The sequence below is a fragment of the Suricata suricatta genome, chromosome 5, assembly GCF_006229205.1.
Source record: "Suricata suricatta isolate VVHF042 chromosome 5, meerkat_22Aug2017_6uvM2_HiC, whole genome shotgun sequence".
Classification (NCBI taxonomy): Eukaryota; Metazoa; Chordata; class Mammalia; order Carnivora; family Herpestidae; genus Suricata; species Suricata suricatta.
Genome location: NC_043704.1, coordinates 59,143,621 through 59,166,664, shown reverse-complemented (window position 1 = coordinate 59,166,664; position 23,044 = coordinate 59,143,621). Strand labels below are relative to the sequence as shown.

At 39.7% G+C, this 23,044-nt stretch overlaps 1 protein-coding gene and 1 long non-coding RNA gene across 2 annotated transcripts in view; one reads left to right on the top strand and one right to left on the bottom strand.

Moving 5' to 3' along the window:
* Positions 1 to 13,389, top strand: part of CCDC80 (coiled-coil domain containing 80) — a 120,166-nt gene extending 106,777 nt beyond the window's left edge. Inside the window, exons 6-10 of the mRNA XM_029939293.1 lie at positions 833 to 969; positions 2,703 to 2,851; positions 8,680 to 8,783; positions 11,300 to 11,380; positions 12,882 to 13,389. Coding sequence (XP_029795153.1) covers positions 833 to 969; positions 2,703 to 2,851; positions 8,680 to 8,783; positions 11,300 to 11,380; positions 12,882 to 13,228 — 818 coding nt within the window. The 3' untranslated portion in view covers positions 13,229 to 13,389. The remainder of the gene's footprint in view (positions 1 to 832; positions 970 to 2,702; positions 2,852 to 8,679; positions 8,784 to 11,299; positions 11,381 to 12,881) is intronic.
* Positions 289 to 18,059, bottom strand: LOC115291749. The gene is made up of 4 exons (XR_003908654.1): positions 17,955 to 18,059; positions 8,636 to 8,839; positions 948 to 1,041; positions 289 to 372 (listed from the first exon to the last, which is right to left on the bottom strand). It is a non-coding gene; the product is annotated as an uncharacterized LOC115291749 (long non-coding RNA).
* Between the last annotated feature and the right edge of the window lie 4,985 nt (positions 18,060 to 23,044).

The following is a 23,044-nucleotide window of genomic DNA, read 5'->3' as shown; positions in this document are numbered from 1 at the left end:
TGCTTGAAATTATATTCACTTACAAAATTTGTATAGTGGGGGCATCTGAGTGGGTTGGTCAGTTAAGGCATCCGACTCCTGATTTCAGCTCAGGTCATGATCTCATGATTTGTGAGATCAAGCCCCTCATTGAGCTTTGTGCTGACAGTGCAGAGCCTGCTTAGGATTCTCCCTCTGTGCCCCTCCCCTGCTCATTCTCTCTCTCTTTCTCTCTCTCTCTCTCTCTCTCTCTCTAAATAAATAAATAGACTTAAAAATTGTATTATGAAGAGTTATATATTTTTGGAGCTAAAATGAACCTGTGGGCAAATCTGAACATAGGCTTGTTTCTTGTTATAGCGATGACATAGTTCAGTGAGTCTCAAAGTGGTTCTATAATAAAAGTGAGAAAAGACAGAGATTTTAGACTCAACTAAATAAATAACTAAACTAAAAAAAAATTTTTTTAAACAAAAACTAAAATAAATTTAAAGGCTTCTTGGTGAGACGGGGTGATGACTCATTCCCAGGGTACAGTTGGCAATCTTCTTCCAGGGGTGAGTCAGCAGCCTTCACTCTCACTTTGCTCCTTCTGATTCACTACAGTCAGGGTAGGCAGAGATGGGGCTTGATCATCGGTGGAAAACTGACTTTCAAAATGAGTTAAGTCATTTGTTTCTACATTTACTTATTCACTCGAACTTTTGCTCAAACAAAATGTTAGTTGAATGTGTACAATTAATGAAAGCTGTTCTAATTAACTCAGGATGGAGACTCAGAGCCTTCACTGATTGGCCTCCCGCTTATTTCTGTCTTGTCACACCGTATTCATTCACATTTCTTTTGCTTTAAGATAATGAAAAACCTATGCGAGTGGTGGATGACGAGGACCTGGTAGACCAGCATCTCATTGGTGAGCTGAGGAAAGAGTATGGAATGACCTATAATGACTTCTTCATGGTACTCACAGATGTGGACCTGAGAGTCAAGGTACAGGTTTCTGTTTTGGATGGTACAGTTCCATTCCTTAGAATAGCAACTCTGAATTGCTTGTCAGTGAATCTGTAAGACATATGAATAAGCACAAATTATTTTATTAAGTGGGAAGGTTTTGAAAAGGTCCATATATTCCACATTCTTACAGAATTTGTGCCTAGAAATGTGATTTATGGAAAGAAATGGGTTAGAGGACCTCATATGGCCCAGCTGTTGACTCAGACTAACCTCTTTTGTAACATCAATGCCATGCATTCATCAGACACTGGTTGAGTAGCTATGATGTGCCAGGCCCTAGGGATAAAAGGTGAAGAGTATTTGGTTTCTTCCTTCAGGAAAGCCAGATTTAACCTAGACCTATTCTAGAAGGGTATGGAAGTTTACCTCCCGATCCCACATGAAGAGTAGGGTTTTATACCTACTTTCTTCTTATGCTTAGGGACAGAAGTTCTAAACCATGAAAAACTGCCATCTACTACTACTACTACTACTACTACTACTACTACTACTACTACCAATAATAATAATAATAATAATAATGACAAAAATAGCTAAGTATTTTCCTTATGCCAGGCACTCAGCTCAACCCTTTACAATCCTTATTTCAAACTTCTGAGATAAATAACAAGTATTATCGTTATTTCACAGAAGAACAAAGATAGGCCTAAAGTGGTTAAGTAACATTCCCAAGTTTACCCACTTAGCATTGTGCTTGATGCCCACACAGACTCCTCCAGATGACACTGTCTTTACGACTCTAGAGCACCAATAGCGCACCACGCCTACATGAACCTCATCGGGAGAAAGGTCACCTGGGCTATCAGAATAGCTCATTCAACCTGCTGTATTCTTCTGGATCCAGAGAGAGTTTCCTTCTTTAATTCATTCCTCACTTGTGTTGCCCCACCTCTAATGTGGGGAGCTGAACTAGGTGGGCCCAAAGGTCTCTGCGAGCTTTCACAGTCTAGTTTACTGAATCCCCACTGGGCACACAGCTCCAAGCCAGGTACAGACTTCCCTGTAGTTCATGCTGGCAATGCGCAGATAGCCGTCAAATCCATCTTAGGTTGCTGTGATTGCTTCTCGGCCTTTTGGCTAAGATCAAGTGTAGCATCTTAGGTTGCTGTTGCAAGTGCAGGCAGCCCTGATCCAGGAAGCTGAATTGCATTATCTTTAAGTTGGATTCCAGCTTTTTTTCTGAGGATACACATAGAAACATGACCTAATTTTAATTGATGCTTGCGTAATATAACAGCCTCTAGGATTGTGAAGAGTTTATGTAGATTCCTGATGGCCACAGAACCGTGCTCCTTCTGGTGGAAAATTACCCTCATAGTTCAAGCCAGATACTCCAACAGGTTATTCTATTTTTGTGTCAATTACAGCATTTCTCACTTTCTCTTCAGTTGTGTAGTGAACAGGAACCAGCTTAGTCCCAGAGGTAGGGAAGTGAGCCTAGGGTGTGTGATGAGGAAGTCATGGATCCTTTCCCATAAAAGGCATGCGGTGAAGAAATTCTCATTAAACATAAGGGGCAGTTGTTTCATGGATTCTGAACCTCAAAACATCAGCAGAGGTATTTTTCCAGAAGAGAGTGTGTAAATCAATGAACCCTCGAGATTCTGATTTCTCCAGCACTCCCCTGAATTTTCCCAGGCCCTCTATCCTCTGAACAGAGGGAAGAAACGCCCTTATACATTATATGCTTTCTATACTTTCTTAAACAGCAATACTATGAGGTGCCCATAGCAATGAAGTCTGTGTTCGATTTGATCGATACATTCCAGTCCCGAATCAAAGATATGGAAAAGCAGAAGAAGGAGGGCATTGTTTGCAAGGAAGACAAGAAGCAGTCATTGGAGAACTTCCTGTCCAGGTACCTCACCTCGGAGTCCCTGTGGAGGCAGGTGGGGATGGGTTCTTAGTGAGCTAATGAAAAGGCCAAGAAACACAAAGTAGATGTATGTGCAGGCCTGCCCCGCTGAAAGGTCTGTCTGCTTCACAGCCCTCTGGCCACTGGGCTCAGTCTTTTCCTGTCAAAAGGGTCCTGGTCACAAGGTTGGCTAGGTTAAGCTCCAAGCTTGAATGTTGACTTGGCGGCTTTGGATAGGTCTTTTCTTTCTTTTCTGTTTCTTTTTTGGCACAGAATAAAGAATTCTGACCTGTGAGGGTTAATTTATTCCGTCAGTGAACTTGGAGGGCTTTATATACTGCATTTTTATTTTACATATTTATTTATTAGGCCCCTCTGGTTCCAAACAGGATTTGGAACACTCTGCTTGATTTTCTGCTTTCTTCCAACTCTGCAGAAAACAACAAAAGCCCCTCTAAGACCTCAAAAGGAGAAATGCTCTTGACCTAGCTCCCTGATTCCCTGGGGAGGAAGGTTTATTGAAAACCATTGTAGGGAAATGTCAGTAAATACACAGAGAAGACTGTTTTAAAAAACTGCTCAACTTCCTCCCTTCTCCATCTGTTCCCTCATGATGAATGAAAATTCTACAGGGCCTGTAGGGCTCTAGGAGGTGCAAAACTGCAGAAGTTCCACCTACAGTGAATAAATGCACAGAGATCTCAGTATAACAGCTCCCCTCCACACTCCCAACCCCCAGCTGTACCGTGTAGCTAAGAGGCTCCAGAAATGGAGCAAGCATTTACTTGGAGGCTGTTGACTTCCTTACTTGTGTCTATAAAGCATGTTCTTTATGTGTGAGTTGAAGAATCAAGAATTCTCTGATTAGTAAGTAGAGATACTCTGAACTGCTCTAGATTCAGGAGGCTTTGGTCTCTTAAAAGATAACCTTGTGGGGCACCTAGGTGGCTCGATCGGTTAAGCATCTGGCTTCGGCTCAGGTCATCATCTCACAGTTCATGGGTTCAAGCCCCACATCGGGCTCTGTGCTGACAGCTCAGAGCCTAGAGCCTGCTTCAGATTCAGTGTCTCCCTCTGTCTCTGACCCTCCCCTGCTCATGCTGTCTCTCTCTGTCTCTCAAAAATAAATAAAAAAACATTAAAAAATATTAAAAAAAAAGATAACCTCATGATATATAAAGAGCACAGGACTTACTGTTCATCCAAGTTTGGGGTCTGCAATTTGCCAGACAACTGGGACAACTGCGGCTGACAGAGATTAAGTAACTTTCTGTCATCACCCAGCTAGTGTCAGCTCCAGGACTCATGGCCCCAGAAGAATCTGCCTCCCAAAGTCCATATTCTTGTCTAATACTCCTTTTGAATGTGAATTATATTTAATTTTGGACCCAGAAGTCCAGAGGTTGAAATGAAAAGAGATATCCTAAAACCACAGGATTTCAGAACTGGAAGGAACCTGAGGTTCTTCCTTCATCCCAGTTTTCAGTGCAGTGCAGGCATCTGGAATGGAGATGGAAGGTGCATAACGTGATAAGCACTTGAGGCTCAACTCAGTCTTTAAGCCACTCTCTTGGCTGAGAAAGGGCTCTAACTCTCCACCTGACAAATGGCTTTTACTCTAGTCTTGGGGACACTGAAACATCAATTTAAAAAAATTTTTTTAATGTTTGTTTATTTTTGAGAGAGAGAGAGACAGAATGCGAACAAGGGAGGGAGAGCAGAGAGAGAGAGGGAGACACAGAATCCGAAACAGGCTCTGTGCTATCAGATAGCACAGAGCCTGACTCAGGGCTCAAACTCATGAGCCACGAGATCATGACTTGAGCCAAAGTCAGAGGCTTAACCAACTGAGCCACCCAGGCACCTCTAAAACATCAACTTCTGATCCAAGGTTAACCCTCTCTATGGCAGTGACTTAGAAGATGGATGAGCAAAACTTATTGTTGCACTTCCTTTACCTTCCTTCCCCCCAGTCTCCCCTCCCCCTTCCTTCCCTTGATTTCTTCCTAAGCTCTCAAACTTTTAAGTTAGGCTTTTTTTTTTGAATAATGTTTGATCTTGCTTACAAACTCAATAATTAAACAATTTTATTATTTCAAACAGTCATTTTATAGTTAATATATATATTTGAATTGTTTGAAATAAACAAAATCTTTTTGACTACTTTAATGAGCCATAAGTTTAATTAGTTAATCTTGTAAATACAGCGAATCTAAAGTTTTCTCAGATGTTCCAATCACTGCACACAACTGAAAACCACACATCGAAACCATTACTCAATTATGCATTCTAATTTAAAGATTCAAGGTTGTCATTTAATTAAGCCAAATTCTCTTAAGTTTCACAGGTATATAAATTATGTATATAAAGACAACCAGGATCCTTCTTAGAAGTATGTATTATCACTATGATTGATGCTTTGAAAACTTGCTCTTCTTAATTCTAAATCTTCCAGGACGATAAGATGCATACCTGCTGAACCAACCCGGTAAACTCAGGTTGCCCGATGTCTATGGCAGGCTTACCACCCAGTCCACTGATGTTATTTATAACCACGGATTTGGGGCAGCCCTGAGACCTGCAGCTACAGACATCCTGATTTTTCTTATCATCCCCAGGCAGGCTGTCTTTTTATAATCACTGTGTCATGGGTTTCAAAACTTAACGGGAAGGTTTGACATTATCTCAGTTTTGCTCACACCCCAAAGCTTGCAGTGCTCATTCCAGCTGGTAACTGTTTTGAATTCAGCATATCTTTGATTTCTAAGACTTGTACCCACATTTTGCATCTAAAGTTTTTTGTACTGGTTAGGGCACTGTGATATGTAAATGTATTTTCATTCTAATGTCAGAGCCTTATGGGCTTTCATATTCAGTACTATTTTAGGAATATGCATCTGTGGTGGATACTTACAATGGATACAATTATATTTGGGATGTCCGATAGCTATGCATGATTTGTGGTCACAACTCATGAAATCACTGTGCTGATGATTATCATTGGTCTTAGAAATTAATGTGGAATCATGTATAACCTAAAACCTTGAGTAAGACAGCCCTGAGTTTGATTCCTGGTTTCTTCACTTATTAGCTGTGTGACCTTGGGCTGATTACTTAACTTCTCCAGTTAGTGTTTAGTGTTTAGCTTTAGTGTTCTCATTTGCAAAATGTGAATAATAAATGTATTTATTCTTAAGATTGTTGTGGAAAGTAAATGTGCCACAATGGCCCAGGATGTAATACAAAGTAAGTCATCCATGAACGCTGGCTATTAGTAGTACTGGGGCCAGTTATTCAGCTCCTAGTTAGAGAAATTTGTCATGAAGGGAGAGGTAGGAGGAAATTTAGTAAACACCTCCAGAGTGAAACCCAGGCAAAGAGAACTGAAGGAAAAATTTTTAAATAGCAGTTCTATAAATAAATGAGTATCCAAATGGGAATTTTCCTTCAAATTTGCTGAGTTGTTGGTGAGTCTATACAGCCTGGTTTCAGCTGACCAGACTCTAAAGCCAGTCTGGTCTTTAGTGACACTCATCTGGTTCAGGCTATAATTACATTCCTCTGAGACAGAAGCCCCAAAGAGTGGGCAAATGCACACTGATCTGGAAACCCAGTTAAGGGAAGCAAACACACACACAGCTCTTAGAGTTTTTATTTACTGATGAATTAAAGTGACAGAAAAATGATTTGTCCAAAATATGGATCTGGGCCACACCGACATCTCTCATTACATCCTATGGAAGTTACTTATTTCGGTGTTGAAGGTCCGTGGGAGAAACAACCATTACTTAGGGGAAATGACCTTTGCCTGGTTCTGTCTGTGACAGGGAGTCTCAGATCCTGTTCCCATCCAATCAGGACAGCATTCAGTGGTGCATACAGGTAAACAAGCCAAAATATACCTCACCCAAAATAGCACCTTCAAGATACCCTACAGCTCCGTGTGAGGCCAGGGAGGCTGGCCTGGCTTGGATGCCGGCTGGGGGGCCAGAGCTGGGCTGGCATGCCTCCTAAGGAAGCCGGGAGAGGACAGGAGACCATGTTTGTGATCACTGTTCCCTTTCCCGGGAGACCTCGGACAATCTCAGATGTTCCTCTCCCCTCCTCCATGCCAAGTACATTCATCTCCCTATCCTCAGTGGAGATTTTAGTTTTTCTTTCCTTTTGAAGAGAAACAGCAGAGGAAGCAAATGTAATGTCACAGTAAGCAGTTCTTGGCGAGCCTTCCTACAGGCATCCATTCAGAGGTTGTATTTCATCAGACTATCATTTTCTCTCATTCACCCAAACCACTATTCCCCCAAGAGGCCGTTTTCTTTGGGGTTGAAAACTCTCGTGTTCACTGTGAGGCTAGAATGAGCAGAGGGAGAGAAGTCATGAATAAAATCAATTGGCTTCCAGCTCAGGGAGTGTGTACTAGCACCCCACAGTGGTCTGCACAGAAGGCAGAAAGCAAAACCCCTCCTCCAGCGAGGGAAGAGTTTGGGACAACTCCGTCCAGTTGCCCCTGGGATGCAATCCCTCTCTTCTTCATATCTCCTTTGGGACCCTGACTGTATTAGCAAGCCTCGGGATGACCCAGGATACCTTGGATAGCCAGGCCTGAGGGTGATAAACTAGGGAAACTACTGGCCTGGGATTCAGAGAAATCTTATTTTGGTAACAACTCTTAGATAGACTAGTTAGGCAAATTACTTCTCTAAGCCCTGTTTTGTCATCTGTAAAATGAAGACAAAAAACTGTGCCTTCACTGACCTCTAATGGTGTCAGTATAGATGAAAGTGAGCTATGAAATGATACACAAACATCAGGATTGAATAAGTTATCATATGGCATGAGAGGCAAATGTCCAAGGTCTATTCATGGACAAACTTCTGCATCTAGAAGCCCACAGGTTAAGCCATCATCTATACCCATGTCATCGGATGAATAACTTACACTGACGGATTTTAGTTTAATTCTGATAATACATCTTTGAAGTTGATGCTAATTTTCGTTCAAGGGATAAGGAAAAACTGAGACTCAGATGAATTCAGTGATGTGCTCACAGAACCCAAAAAGTAGCAGTGACAAAACATGAACTCGGGTTTCTAGGTTATAAGACAAAAGCTTTTTCTACTACCCTACAATGTTGGAGCAGGAACAAGTTTACCATATATGCTAAGGTCCTAGGCTCGAGGTATAGGCCCACCCCACTTCACAGAGGACTCTGTAACATTGGGTCTTACTAATGATAGTAGGCTATGGTTTGGAACTTGCATTTGCCTCTGGAAGAACTGGCTACTGAGAAAGGTACACAGGGCTTTGTTTTTCCAAGAATTCTCCTCGACCATTGGAACCACTTTGCCGTTTTCTTTCTTTATGTCACCATCACCTCCTTAAAACTTGTTCTCTTCTTCTATTCCACTTCCTGTCCATACGTTTGACTTTTAACGACCACCCTCACCTCCAAACTCTATTAGATTGTGAGTTTTTTTCAGTTTTCTTTGGATTCCCTATTTCTGTGGCTACACTATAACATACAATTTGGGCCAGTCTTCATTGCATATGAAAACTTCAAGTCTCCTTACATGACTTCATCGGACCTGGTGGCCAGACTCATGCCTGATGTTTTGTGCAAATGCCACAGTCAGCAGACCGTGAAGTTACAACAGAAAGAGAGCAAGAAATGTGGAAATGCAGTTTAATGGCTTTGACGAGCTAGGAGAGATTTCTAAGGACCAGTGTTTTATATTCTGGGCACAGGAAAACCTGACAGCCAAAGTCACTCTGCTTTCTTACACTAACCTCTACTGTTCAAAGCAGTAATCACGGCCTCCTGTCTGTTCCAGGTTCCGATGGAGGAGGCGGCTGCTGGTGATCTCTGCCCCCAATGATGAAGACTGGGCCTATTCACAGCAGCTCTCGGCCCTCAGTGGCCAGGCCTGCAATTTTGGTGAGCGGGAAGCCTCGTCATCACTGTTTTCCCATACCACTCTCTTCCTGGTCATTCTAAAATGGAACATAGAAGCTTAGATCATCCAAATATTCCTCAGTCCAGACTGGAGATTCCCAGACACTTACTCAATTGTATTGAGTATAAAGTTGCTTTCAGACTGGAGCTTTAGTCACCTGGAGTTCTTTTGGTTTTCTTTGTTGGTTTTACTTTTTCTCAATATTTTCCCCCCTTGGATTCTTCACTGAAGTATTTGCTTTACTTTCAGTGATCTGTGTTATGTGCCTTCTTGTTTGTTTTTTAAAAATTTGTCTCAACATCATACAACTCAGGTATCATCATTTACTTAGGTAAAAACTATAGAGAAGGGGGCTACTATTCCACAGATGAAATGTCTTTTGTAAAAACCTGAATGGCTTTGAGAATTAATATATTAATGGAAGTAAACTGTACTATATTGTCATTCCCTTAAAAAGTATTTTGATCTATAATTGGGCATCAAAGACAGCAAGATCTTTTAAACAGAATCTTAATTTTAAGATAGGTCAAAGAGAAACATAGTTTATTATTTATTTTTTTGTAGTGAGCTGCTTAGTGTTTTGAAAACTAACATTTGCTTTCCATACCAAAATTATCATCTTGGGGGCCTAAAGTATCATTTTGAATATGGACATCTACAAAGTAAAATGCATAGTTATTGATTCAATGGTGAACCAAGGAGCTAAGGGCAATTTCAAAAGTGGAATTCATAACTGAAATCTCATTTAAAATACACTTCTGCATGTTTCCGATTCTGTCTCTCTCTGCCCCTCCCCTGCTCATGCTCTGTTTCTGTCTCTCAAAAAAAAAAGAAAAAAAAGTTAAGAAAAAAATTTTTTTTAAAAAAGGTGATTTAAAAAAATAAAATACACTTCTGCAGAGGAAGAATTTGAACAGTTGTTAGAGAGGTAGAAGAGTAACTAGAGCCACAGATCTTTAAAATTCCTAATTGGAACACAGATGAATCAGCATGATTTTGATACTTCTATTAGGAAGAGGAATCATTTATTAGTTATAAAATTGTGCTTGCTTTATAAAAAGATGGGGATGTAGGCTTTGTAAAGCATTAACAGAGCCTGAGTCCCTGCTATGACACAGTACCTAGACATTATAAATACATTCAGTTTTAAGGTGTGAAATAACTCACAAAAGCAAGCAGAAAACAAGCTCATAATAGTAAGAACAACTAGAAAAGTCATGAATTTCTATGTATACTCCTCTTATCAAATAATTTTAAGCTTTATAACAATATATAAGATTTTCTTGTATTGTTAAGCATATTTTAAATTATTTAGAACCACCAATGTTGGTAAGTAAGACAGAAGTGCTAGAGCAGTTAATGGCCCTTGACAATAAGAAAATAAATAAAATCATGGATTATTAACTTTGTAACGACATCTATGGAGCAGTTATTGGGTGATGTTTCATTTCTAATCTCTGCACACAGAACCTAAATCACATTAGTGTAAGCAAACCCTTTTGTAACATACAGGAAATGTAAACAAGTCATTTTCCAGGAATAATTAAATTCCCTTTAGAAAACATGATTCAACAGCATGCAGAACAGATGCTTCACTTCTCTGGGAGAAGAGCAAAGACCACAAACTTTTTTTCTTTTTTTTGAATAGTCTTTTGCTTGAAATTTAGCTCCTCCTTAAAACAGTCCTGCCCAGGCAGCTTCCAGTTTTCTCCCCTCAGCAATAAACACCATCAAAATTCATATTCTTAGTCCCCAGTTATGCCCTGACAAGGCTGGCACTTCGCCTAACACCATGAAATCTCGCTGTGATGAAGGGACAGCCCCCTTGTCCTCCTAGGTTTTCTCTCCTGAAGCCCTTTCACATGCACTTCATCTTCAAAAGAATTCCAACAAGCTACCAAGGCATGACCTCTCCTTTCCTGAGAGTCTAGCTGAGGGCGAGGGAGAAGCAGGCTGTGCTTGCCTACGTGCTTCTCCTTTGAATCCTCAAAACAAGTGGTGAGAATCTGCCCTTTGAGCTGACAAACTTTTGTTTGAGGAAGCCAGAATGATTCCTCTAACAATCCCAGTACGTGGATTCTGCAGTCTTTTCTCTGAGAGACAGCTGGGTTATCCGTGCAAGCACTGAAACTTCAGGAATGACTCTGTTTCCAGAATGCTAATCAGCTCACATTATCCCAGATGTTTTTTAATGTTTTGATGGCTTTGTTTTTGTTTTGTTATTTAATAGAAGCACAGTTTAAGAGCAAATTCTTTATTTCAGTCTTCAAACCAAACGAAATCAGACCTGACCCTGTTGATAATCCTAGATCTGCAATTGGTCTTTTTCAAGGCTTTAAAAGTATTTAATTACTTTTTTATGGGGAAAAAATGAATTATTTTGCCTATTCAGGTTATATTCTATACTGGTTTTAAGACAGAAATTTCTAATTGTCAGGTATTGGCCTTTGAAGTACAAGATGATTAACCAATTCTGTGGCTTTCTTTTTTCTTTCAGGTCTGCGCCATATAACCATTCTGAAACTTTTAGGGGTTGGAGAGGAAGTTGGGGGAGTTTTAGAACTGTTCCCAATTAATGGTAAAGTACTATTATTTTATTCTATTTTATTTTTAAGTGTTTTTAATGTTTTATTTATTTTTGAGAGAGAGAGAAACAGGTAAACAGGGGAGGGTCAGAGAGAGAGGGAGACACAGAATCCAAAGCAGGCTCCAGGCTCTGAGCTGTTAGCACAGAGCTGGATGTGGGGCTCGAACTCATGAACTGTGAGATCATGACCTGAGCTGAAGCTGGACGCCCAACTGACTGAGCCACCCAGGCTCCCCAAAGTACTATTATTTTAAAACAGTATGAACTGCTTTTAAGTTCTATTAGGGGTGTCTGGGTGACTTAGTCGGTTAAGTGTCCAACTTTGGCTCAGGTCATGATCTGATGCTTCATGAGTTTGAGTCCCGCACTGAGCTCTGTGCTGACAGCTCAGAGCCTTGAGCCTGCTTCAGATTCTGTGTCTCCCTCTCTCTCTGCCCCTCCCCTGCTCATGTTCTTTCTTTCTCTTTCTCTCCAAAAAATAAATATTAAAAATTTTTAAGTTCTACTAAATTGTATTAAATTATATACAACCGGTGGGTGTGCCTCTCAGGTGAACACAGTTCACGAATCCACCTACCTTGTGTGTATATGCGCATGTGTGTGCATGTGTGTACACAGGAAGTAGAATGCACTCACTGATATTGTTCTTAATATAAAATCATTCAAAAGTGACAGTAAAAATATCCATTTTCTTAACTAGATAATGCTTCCTGTCTGTATAGGACTTTATGATTTACAAAGCATTTTTATCTATGTCATCTCATTTAATTCCCACAATAATTTTATGAGGCACATGGTGGGTCCTATCTTACTGATTCTTTTTAGTACATGAGAATAAATACTTGAAAGGCTCAGAGAAGCTGTAAGAAAATGACTAGCAATTAAAGTTTTCAGAAAGAAAATCAGTTCTTTTTTCCAAGATCACGCTATTCATTCCATGAGAGTGCATAAACCCCGTGACCCAAAAAGCCTCAGCAGCCGCCCCCGTTCCCCCTCTTCTTTTCACTGACCATAACAGTTTAAATACATTTATTCACATCTTACATAATTGGTATTTTTTTCCTTTGTGAAGGAAATAAGCTCTCTGTTATAAAAACCACAGTATCAAAAGGAAATCCAGACTTGCAAAGAAGTAACTAAGCTAATTGGAAATAAACTGAGAAATACAAACAATATAATCTTTGTTCACGACAAACTTGAAAGAAGTTGATCTTTCCAGAATTAAATTAAAGGACTAGTTTTATATTTTGTAACATTCCTATAAAAGAGACATCATGTGTCCCAGAGTTTGACGCTAATAATGTTGTGGAACATCAGAGACATTTAATTTCTAGTGGAAAACCCCAGCAACCTCCTTTAGTTGGATTTTGAACTGAAGGGAATAGACTCATGGGTCCTCTATATATTCTCGTAGTGATTTCTTCTCATTTTGATGTTTGCTTGAGTGCTGACTCTTCAATCTACTAACAACTTTTTTTTAACACTGTTCTAGGGAGTTCTGTTGTGGAACGAGAAGACATACCTGCCCATTTGGTGAAAGACATCCGTAACTATTTTCAAGTGAGCCCAGAGTACTTCTCCATGCTACTAGTTGGAAAAGATGGCAATGTCAAATCCTGGTATCCTTCCCCAATGTGGTCCATGGTGATTGTGTATGATTTAATTGATTCAATGCAACTCCGGAGACAGGAAATGGCCATTCAGCAGTCCCTGGGGATGCGCTGCCCAGAAGATGAGTACGCAGGCTACGGTTACCATGGCTACCACCAAGGATACCAGGATGGTTACCAGGATGACTACCGTCATCATGAGAGTTACCACCATGGGTATCCTTACTGAATGGAGATACGTAACCTTAGCCCCAGCCAGTTCCCCCTGCAGCTGTTAAAGCCACAAGTGGCCAGCTATGTCAAGGAGTTCTTTCACACTGCCTTCATTCCCTGCCTTTTTCTTTCTGTGTTCTTCCAAGATTAAATAAATAGCAGACTTTTGCCTATTCATGAGTTGTTATCGAAACCTTAAATCATAAAGATGTTTAAAAGAATTGTTTCCCTAACTGGGGGAGATCTGGCCCTGAATGGATATCTCCCTTTTCTTACATGATAGACATTATTTGGAATACATAATTCTATATAAAAGTATTTGTACCTCTCCTTTGCTTTTTAAAAATATTAATTGGCAAGTAGAACTATGATTGTGAAAGAAAATTAAGGATCACAGCCCAGATGTTTTCAGGAAACATCTGATCACATGTAACAGAGGAAATTGCTTCTTAACACTTTTGGAAATGTCAGTCTAAAAATGATTGAGATGGCTCTGCTTTATATTGTTAGTTTTTTTCGTAAAGCTTGATACCACAGGAGTCCAGTGATATTGGCCACCAAAGCCAGGAAATGCACCAAACCCAGCTTTGCTATCAGGGCCATTTCCTGCCCTGTTTCTCTTATTGTCTTTTCAGAAATAGACCAGAGGGCTGGGAAAAGAAACCCTAAATCATCACCAGAATCTGGCACTGCAGCCAGACATGAGACTTCCTGAGTTTTGGCAGGTTCCATGAATTCCTAGCACAGACACCCTTGACCCCCTCATACCTGACACTCCTGTACTTGCTTGTTAAGGAACCTATCACCATATGGTATCTCATATAAGAAAACTACAAAGAATGATTATATCCAAGGGTTCTTACTGTTTTCTGAGAAGAAAAATGTTACTAAGTTACAATGGATAGAAGTATAGCTGGAGTGAAAAATATAATCTCTATCTTTGAAAAAAAGCATTTAGTTTAGATATGGCAATTCAAACTAAATAACTTCCCTCCTTTCCTACTTTTTCTTTTTTCAACAAATAGAAGTAATAGTACCAACTAATATCTAGGAACTTGCCTTGAGGCAGTCAGTCCAATTCCTAGGCATTTAGCATCCTAACAGACCCAGTCTCCATCAATAACCATTCTTATTAATGACTAATCCTCCAAATCATCTTAGTATTGGTTATTAGTTCTAGAGAGCATACATATTAATAACTGCATTCAGGCAACATGCTATATTCACTTATCTGTGCCTATTTGCACAAATCTGTCTTTACATCATCAGAACTTTGTTATAAATAATTATATTATAAAAGTAGAATTTGTAGCTCAACAAACTTAGGAAATCACTTGCTTTGCCTTCATTCTCCATGAAGACCCCATTCATTCTTGTTTTATAGGCAGCTGAAGGCCAAGCAGTTCAAGTGACTTTAGAACACAGTTCTCTTACTGTGTAAATTATGTTTCCACCCCACCCCTCTCCCATGAATAGCTTTCTTCCTCTCTCCTTTTATTTATTTAAAAAAATTTTTTTATTGTGTATTCCTTGTTTGAGAGAGAGACATACACAGAGCATGAGCAGGGGAGGGGCAGAGAGAGAGAGAGGGAGACACAGAATCTGAAGCAGGCTCCAGGTTCTGAGCTGTCAGCACAGAGCCCAATGCAAGGCTTGAACTCATGAACCATGAGATCATGACCTGAGCTGAAGTTGGATGCATAACCAACTGAGCCACCCAGGCATCCTGCTTCCTCTCTCCCTCTAGAACAGTATATATCAGCTGCTCAAAGTGGGCTCAAACTGGGATGATGTGATTGCTCTTAAATTTTTGCCAAGGTGCTGGACAGCTTAAAATCTATAAAATGGGTGTCTCTGCCATTGCTTCTGAAATTACATAGGGACAATTTCTAAGTTAGGGGCCCACATAGTCTCAATTTAAAGAAATACAGTAACGGAGATTCATCCTCAAGGAAACTAAGTAGATAAGAATAATAGACCATTTACTTATAGAATAATGTTAATAAAGTTCTAGCTCCCACAACCAAAGAAAGACAATAGTTTTTTCATTATCTGAGATTACTTTTCACTGGCACTGAAATAATAATTAGCAATGTGTCTAAACTTTTTCCTCTTGTGCAAGGGCCAAGAAGCATGAATCATCATCTGGAGTGCCATAAATAAGCCATAGCTCAGCAAAGGGACTGAGCCACATGCAGAGGAAGATGCTACTGGTAAATGTCCTCAAATCTCATAATCTGGAAAAATACAAGTATATTTCAGTAAATGGGAGGATTAGAGAATTAGGTAATCTGAATCTCTGTTTTCAGGGAGCATAGATCAGGTTGTTTGAAATCTGCATATTGGTTTTTGTTTGCTTGGTTTTGTTTGGTTTTGTTTTCATAAAATCATTTCATTCCAAACAACAGCAACAATGAAAATATAGTTTTTGAGAATTATTATGGAATTACGGTATTTAGAAAGAAAAGCACCCCGTAGAGTTAGGGAATCTGTAAGACTCTGAGGAGGACAAAGTTGCTGGTTGTTACAACTCAGTTTCATGAATTTCCAGAAATTCTTTTTCACTGGAAAAATCGCAAGTCTCTGAGGTGAATATTAATTCAACAGAGAGATCCTTCCCCGCTATAGGCAGTCCAGACACAATAGAATCGGTATAACCCAGCTGGTCTCATTTTCTGAAGTACAGTTAATATTGAAGTTCATACTTCCTCAACTTCTAGAGCCTTGGTGATAAAAACAACTCAAGACCAGGGTGAATGATGGCTCATTGGGCCCTCACTGATGATCTCAGTATTCAATAATGTATGGAAATTCCAGGAAAAATAAAAACCTCATGAAAAGAACCTCTGTCTGTTTTTCAGCCACCACGAACACCCCTTTCCCTGCAGGATTGCTTTCCTTTCCTCCATTCTTCTTGGCTGCTCTGTACTTTAACAGTTTGGGGTGTGCAGATAGTGGTGGGGGGGTGGTTGATGAGTACTCTTAACTTCATGACAAAGTGAAGGACAATTAAATGCTAACTATTTCTCTTTAGTTCTCTCCAAGCTGGTGCAAATCTCCCATTACCAGACTTTCTCTTAGTTTCAGACATGTTATTAAGAATCCAGAAACCAAGTTTAGGGCAGTGAGAGGCAAAGGACCAGTTGTTATAGAATTCAGTGGTGTCATAAAGTGGACAATGGACTTAGAAAAATAGCTGATCCATGTTCTGCCCCAGTATGACCTGTGTGACCTGAAGCAAGTCACTTTACCTTTGAGACTCCATTCCTCATCTACAGAATGAGAGAGTAGAAATAGATTATCAAAGTTCTTGTCTAACTCCATGGTATTTGTTAATCTTTCTTAGCCTTTAGGGAGCAGGATACTAAACTTAGAGGTTTCCTATGAGTAAAGTGATGTTAACAATTCTTAGAGAATCCAAACTTCATAGTTCAGATTCCAGTTCCAGATTTTTATGGGAACTGGGAAATGTATTAAATAGCTTCTTTCCAGCATGGTGCACTTTTACCACTGAGACCCAAGGGGCTTATCACCTCTCCGCACAGCCAGAATGGAGCCTCCCAGGACATTCAGGCTGGCAAAGACCCGTGAGCATCCTGAACACTGAAGGAATCCCTCGAACAAGGCATATGCTTGTTCTCCAACACAGTTTCCTAATGTGGTCACTATATGCATCACCTCTCTGATATCCTGGAGGTTCTACAAACTGGGAAATCCCTGGACAAAGTGCAGAGACCTTAAATATTAGCACATTTCTTCTAGAAGACAAAACAATGATGCTCCATCCTCCCCAATCCATGGGTTGATACATGTGACAAACATGCTGGGTGAAGGGGTAGGGAGATTTTAAGTAGCTAAAAGTGCCCCTGGGAAAAATTTTCCTTGGTTTTCCACCTCCTCCATAAGAATCTTTTTCATCTCTCCCAGCCCTTTTCCCTTTACCCGCCACTTTCCCATGATCCATTCTGTCTCAGAGATGGCTATAATTGATTAGGCATAACTGATAGGCTAAAGGTACCATCCATTCAAAAATATCTACAATGCAAAGGGAAATCCTTGAAGGAGAGAGGTAAGGAAGACACCACTTTTGGAAGATTGCCGATCCCTGGAAGCAAGCCTCACTTTCCTTCCCAAAAATGTTACAGAAAGAATAAATTACACCTGTAGACTTCACCATCATTCTATTTGTCTCCTCCAGTCCTTTTTTTTCTATCTTTAGCTTACTTTTTTGTGATGAACACTCTGTAGAGATCCAAAGTAGGATAGGGTAGGAAGAGGCTGGAATACTTCCAAATTTGGCAACACCTGATCCACAATTGCTAAAAGTCTTGATGTATGCAAAGAACCATCTGTTCATTCTGGTTCTTAATCCAAGACACTAGTTTATAGATTAGACTCAGGTTATATGATGATTCAAACATTTATTGTATTTATACTATTTTCTGTGTAGTCTGATAGAAACCAGGAATATAAAAATGAAAAAAAATTTCCTTCACAGAACCTCAAAGACTAGTAGAGAACAGTTGTATATAGTTAATTACAAAATAGTATGTATGAATAATCAATGATAGGTCCTCACTTGGGGTGGGGAGTGAGGAGTGAAGAAAGGACCAGAGAGAGATGAGTTTTCAGTCTTTGTAATCTAGAATTATCAATTTCTCTGTCAGTCAGCCTCCACATGATGTGAGTTTGTGCTCATATTGACTCCATTGTCACCAAAGTCAAGAGCTTTGGGTACTCACACTGCAGGCACTGGTCTCCTAGGAACTTCTTCCCTCTCCCAGATTTAAGAAGTTGTCTGGATATCTTTGGGAAGACAGTGGTATTAACTCATTTGTGAACACCACCCTTTTCCTGAAATAAACCAAAATCAACAAGAAGCCATGAATTTATAGAAGAAAACTTCACAAGATTGAAACTAGGGAATGGTTTTAATCTTATAGCATACACTTTGAGTAACGTGTGCCTATTCACCATCTCCAACTTGGAGAAACAGGGCACTAGGAAAGGTAAGTAATACAATTGCAGTCCATTGCCCATGAGAAGGTCAGCTGTCTGAGAGTCCAAAGACAGGTGACATGGCTGGGTCCTTTTGTCCCCTTTCTGATTCACCTAGTTTCCTAGTGGGAAGAAGGAGGTTTGGAGGCGAGGGTGTATATAGATATGGAGGACAGAGTTGGTTTACAACTAGGCTGGAAATGCCTTTTCTTTATCTCTGAGAACATGAGGATGTCTGTTTTTTGACTCATGGCCAAGATGAGAGCACTGGGATTTATGATGTGGCTGTTTAAAGGCTGGAATACTCTAGTATCTCTAGGGCCAGCTTCTTTAATGATGGTTTACTGGCCTGAAGACTAAGAAAACCCAGCTGATTGCATGGCCAGCAATGCATAAAAATCTTGGGAAATTCAGCTTTAAGCTCTCCCAAAGTCAAGATTCCTCACAAAGATCTTGGTAGTTCAGGCAGGAGACAGGGGAGGCAGTGTGGCCTGCATGAACAGATGAGAACCCTGCAGAGTTGAGTCAGGAGCCCTCTCTAGGACTTCCAATGTCTCTGCTCTCCTTTTCTTGCTACACTGTATCCTTTGCCTTTAAATAAAAGTGAGTGTGTTCTGTGGAGTCTCGGAGTCCTTTGAAATATATGAATTTGGGAAATCTTCGCAGGGTTGTGTACATATGTATATATGCATGTATATATGTATGTCTCTGTGTATATATATATTTAACTATGTATAAGTATTTGTATACATATGTGTACATAAAACTTTACAAAATATAACATTTGATATAGCATAGCAAATGTATATGATATTAATACATTAAATATTTTATGATATAGAAGTATGCAATATAAAAATTACAGCAGTAGGGAAAGTTTGTGTGCTACTTCAAGGCACTTTGCTTAATCTGACTTCTTACCAAAGCAGGGGGCTCCATCTAAAGCAGGGAAACAAACAAACTCCCATCCTCACAGACAGGACACAGTTTTCCCTATTTTTATGGAACTGACCCTCAAAGCAGAAGTTTCAACCAATACAGAAAAGTGCTCACCACGAAGGTCCCCCATCACGATTTTCTATGGTCCCTGCTTCCCAGTATCCAGGTAAAGAGTAAATAACTAAAGGAGATTCTACCTACGCCATTTTGTCACAATAGTTGGCCCGCTTGGAGTGTTAAACTTTGTTTAAAGATGAGTACACAGAAACTTTAAGAAGGGACCCATGCAAAAGGCATCCCAGCACCAAGTCTAAGAAAACAGCTCACCTACAAAAGGAAAAAAAAATCCATGCATAATAAAAATAGTAGGGAAACATTAACTTCTTGGCAACATTAAATGATGAAAAAGAGGCTTCTGATAGAAAAAAACGGTGACTCAAGAAATGTTTTCCAGGGGCACCCAGGTGGCTAAGTCAGTTAAGCATCCAAATCTTGGTTGCAGCTCAGGTTATGATCTCACAGTTCATGAGTTCAAGTCCCACATCGGGCTCTGTGCTGACAGTGCAAAGCCTGCTTAGGATTCTGTCTCCCTCTTGTTCTCTCTCCCTCCCCTCATCACTCTCTATCTCTCTCTCTCAAAAAAAAAAAAGCTTTTAAAAAGATTTTTAAAAATAGAAATATTTTCCAGAGAAGCTTTTATTTATGTCAAAAGACTATAGGAAGTAATAAACACTGTAAAACCTGTTTGAGCAATATGACAGGAATAAATGTGCGGTTAGTAAATAATTGCTAGATGCTAAAAAAAAAAAAAAAAAAAAAAAAAACCAAGTCCTCAGGAAGTGAATCAGTCAAAAACCCTTTCAAAAGAGAAAAACCTCATTTGTGTCAGCTTTCAGCTGAGAGAAAAATTGGCATTAAAAAGTTATAAATGAGGAAATTATCTGTGGTAATTGAGATTACAAACTAAAAAGCAAGCTATGAATTTTTGAAAGAAAAGGTACAGAACAACAAAAAATTTAATGAACTTCTAAATTGTACCAAGCCTGTGACAGCTTCCAAAAGGAGTAACTATTCTATGCTCCACTAAGAAAGCAGACTGTCAATTAAACATTCTTTTTCATGACTCAGGATTTTTACCTTTGTATTTCCTTAGAGAACTTTTGAAGACTTAACATTTTATCTTCTGGTTATATGAAAAGGGAAGCTATAGGTTAAATAAATTAATTAAGGTATTTCTAAAACATCTTCCCATCTCCAGCCAATGATCATTGCCTCACCTTCTGGCGCAGAGCTGTAAATATCCGAAGTTTTCCAGAGTTCTCTGCACCCTTGAGAGAACTGAGGATGATGCAGCATTTCTTAAGCTGCTCTGCTGTCTCCAGGGTTTCCAAATACTTTCAAGCTATTGACATCCAGTTTGCAAAATTTTATGCTGGCACGTTCCTGATCTTATCAGGAGGTATTGTTGGAAGACTTTCAGACAACAAGGACTCTTACCCGCTCCTCAAATGGTTTGGAAGTGGTTGGCTGACTGAAATGGCATCCAGTCACACCAAATGCCTGCACACACGAGCCAAGACGCCGCAAGGCGGCAGCTAGTTTAAGCTGCCATTGCTTAAGGCATTACAATTTCAGAGATGGAAATGGGAAAACATGAGTCTTAAAGTAGATGCAATACAGTATAGTGGACCTGAGTAAAATTCTCGAGCTTGTTAACAAAATCTGGGAGTTGGGAGGAAACAATGTTCTAAGTTCCTCACCTCTCAGTGAAAGACATCAATGACTATATTTTAACTTTTCAAATTGATAAATGTATAAATAGGTCCTAAGTTTGACTGTTTTTTTAAGTTTATTTATTTATTTTGACAGAGACAGAGACAGTGTGAACAAGGGAGAGGCAGAGAGAGAGGGAAAGCGAGAATCCCAAGCAGGCTCCACACTGCCAGCACAGAGCCTGACTCAGAGCTCAAATTCATGAAACCATAAGATCATGACCTGAGGCAAAACCAAGAGTGAGACGTTTAACTGAGTGAGCCACCCAGGCACCCCTAAGTTTGCTTTTTCTAAACATGAAAGTAATTACTAGTGATGAAATAGGTTGGAAAAGTAAGTGGAATACATTTCAAATATTAAAAGAAACTTTCAAACTGGTTCAAAATATCAAACAATACCAACTTTCTCAAAAAAGCTATTGCATACTAAAGGAGCAGCCAAAATACATTTAATAATTTAATGAAAATATGCATATAACAATGGAAAGAATACTGATCCCACTTTCTAACCCAGTGTATGAAAACTAGAAATTAACAACAGGATGAATAAAACCCTCAAGATCACAGCCCTTGACTCAAAACAGATTAGTTAGAAAAAAAACATTGTACTATATTTTAAAGTCTTTGGAGATTGGCCTAATATTTACTTATTCCAAGAAATGTTTCTACTAGTTATAAAAGTATTCATTAATGAACAAGAAAGAATAAATGTGTTTCAAGTATATAAGATGGAAAAAGAACATAAGACAAATCTTAGAAAAATGGAACATGAAATAAACTTAAATAAAATAAAAATTAGAAACTGCTGACTGCTGGCTCACTTATTTTAAAAATCTATGGAGAAACCATTCGCACACAAAATTAAGAAAGAAAATAGAATGATAGTAACAGAGGAAATGAAGAGAATTCTGAGAATAATTCATAGATTCCTATGCGAGTAAATTTGAGAATCTGGATGATTTTTTAGCAAAATATAAGTGACAGAGAGTGGACCCAGAAGGTGGACAAGGAATAAATAGAGAATGTTGTGGGGAATAAAACTACTCCTCAAAAAGTGCCGAGGCTAGGCAATTCTATGGGTGAGTTCTTTCAAAACTTCGAGGAACTCCTAAAGCTGACGTTTTAAATATCTTTCCAGGGCACCGAGGCCAATGGGAGTTGGCAGCTTGACCCACGCCATATCCGTATGGGATTGTCAGGGACGTGGGTTGATAAATCCCAGCGGGATTAAGTGCATTACTAGCAATGTCAGCAGGTTTCAGTTATCTTGGCAAAGACAGAACGGTGCTTGCAGCAAATAAAATAGCAAGTGAGGGCAAAAGTTCTGCATGTCTGGTAGAGGGGTTGTTGTGATTTTAGTTGAGCAGAGCAACACCTTCTCACTAAATTCATATTTGAATTGAAAGTTGGCTGGTTTTACAGCTATGTTTCTATTTTAATTTGTAAATGTTTTAGTTTCCATATAAAAACCATAAGCAAAGAAGTTTAACCTTTATGTTATGCTTGTATGAATTTAAATAACAGCAAAGTAGAAAAAGGCCAATGCTGAGATCCATGATAAATATTTTTCTTTTAAAAAAAGAAAATATATTACTCAATTTCAGAAAGTCAGCTCTATGTGTTAAAAGGAGGAAAGCCACCGTCTTTCCTTTGAGTCTGGCTTTCTCTGCCTCTTCTCCACATTGGAGTGGTAAGAGTTGGTAGAAAAAATCAGGACATATATAAGAGAGCCAAGGAGGACCTGGGCTGTGTTTGGTAGAGCCTGTTGGGCCCATTCAGAGAAGTGAAGGGATTCCCTGTAGTTCTGGAGTCTAGTCCACTGCAGCTCAGATGCAAAAGGGCTTCCACATGGGGATTTAGAGGCAAGCCTTGGAATTATAAACAAAGTCATTCGGTCCTGAGCCCCTCTGCATGTGGACCCTGAAAACCTGCAGCAGCAGGACACAGCTGGTCACAGATCTGGGATCCCGGCTTTAGGCAATCTTTCCCTCTACAACGAGTATCCACATCCTGCTTTCCCTCAGGACTAGGCACATTGCTGGACCTAAGTTTGGTCCCAGGGCCAGTGACAGAGCTAAAACTAGGTCACTGCAAGCCACACTTGTGGTCTAAGCAAAGGCTAT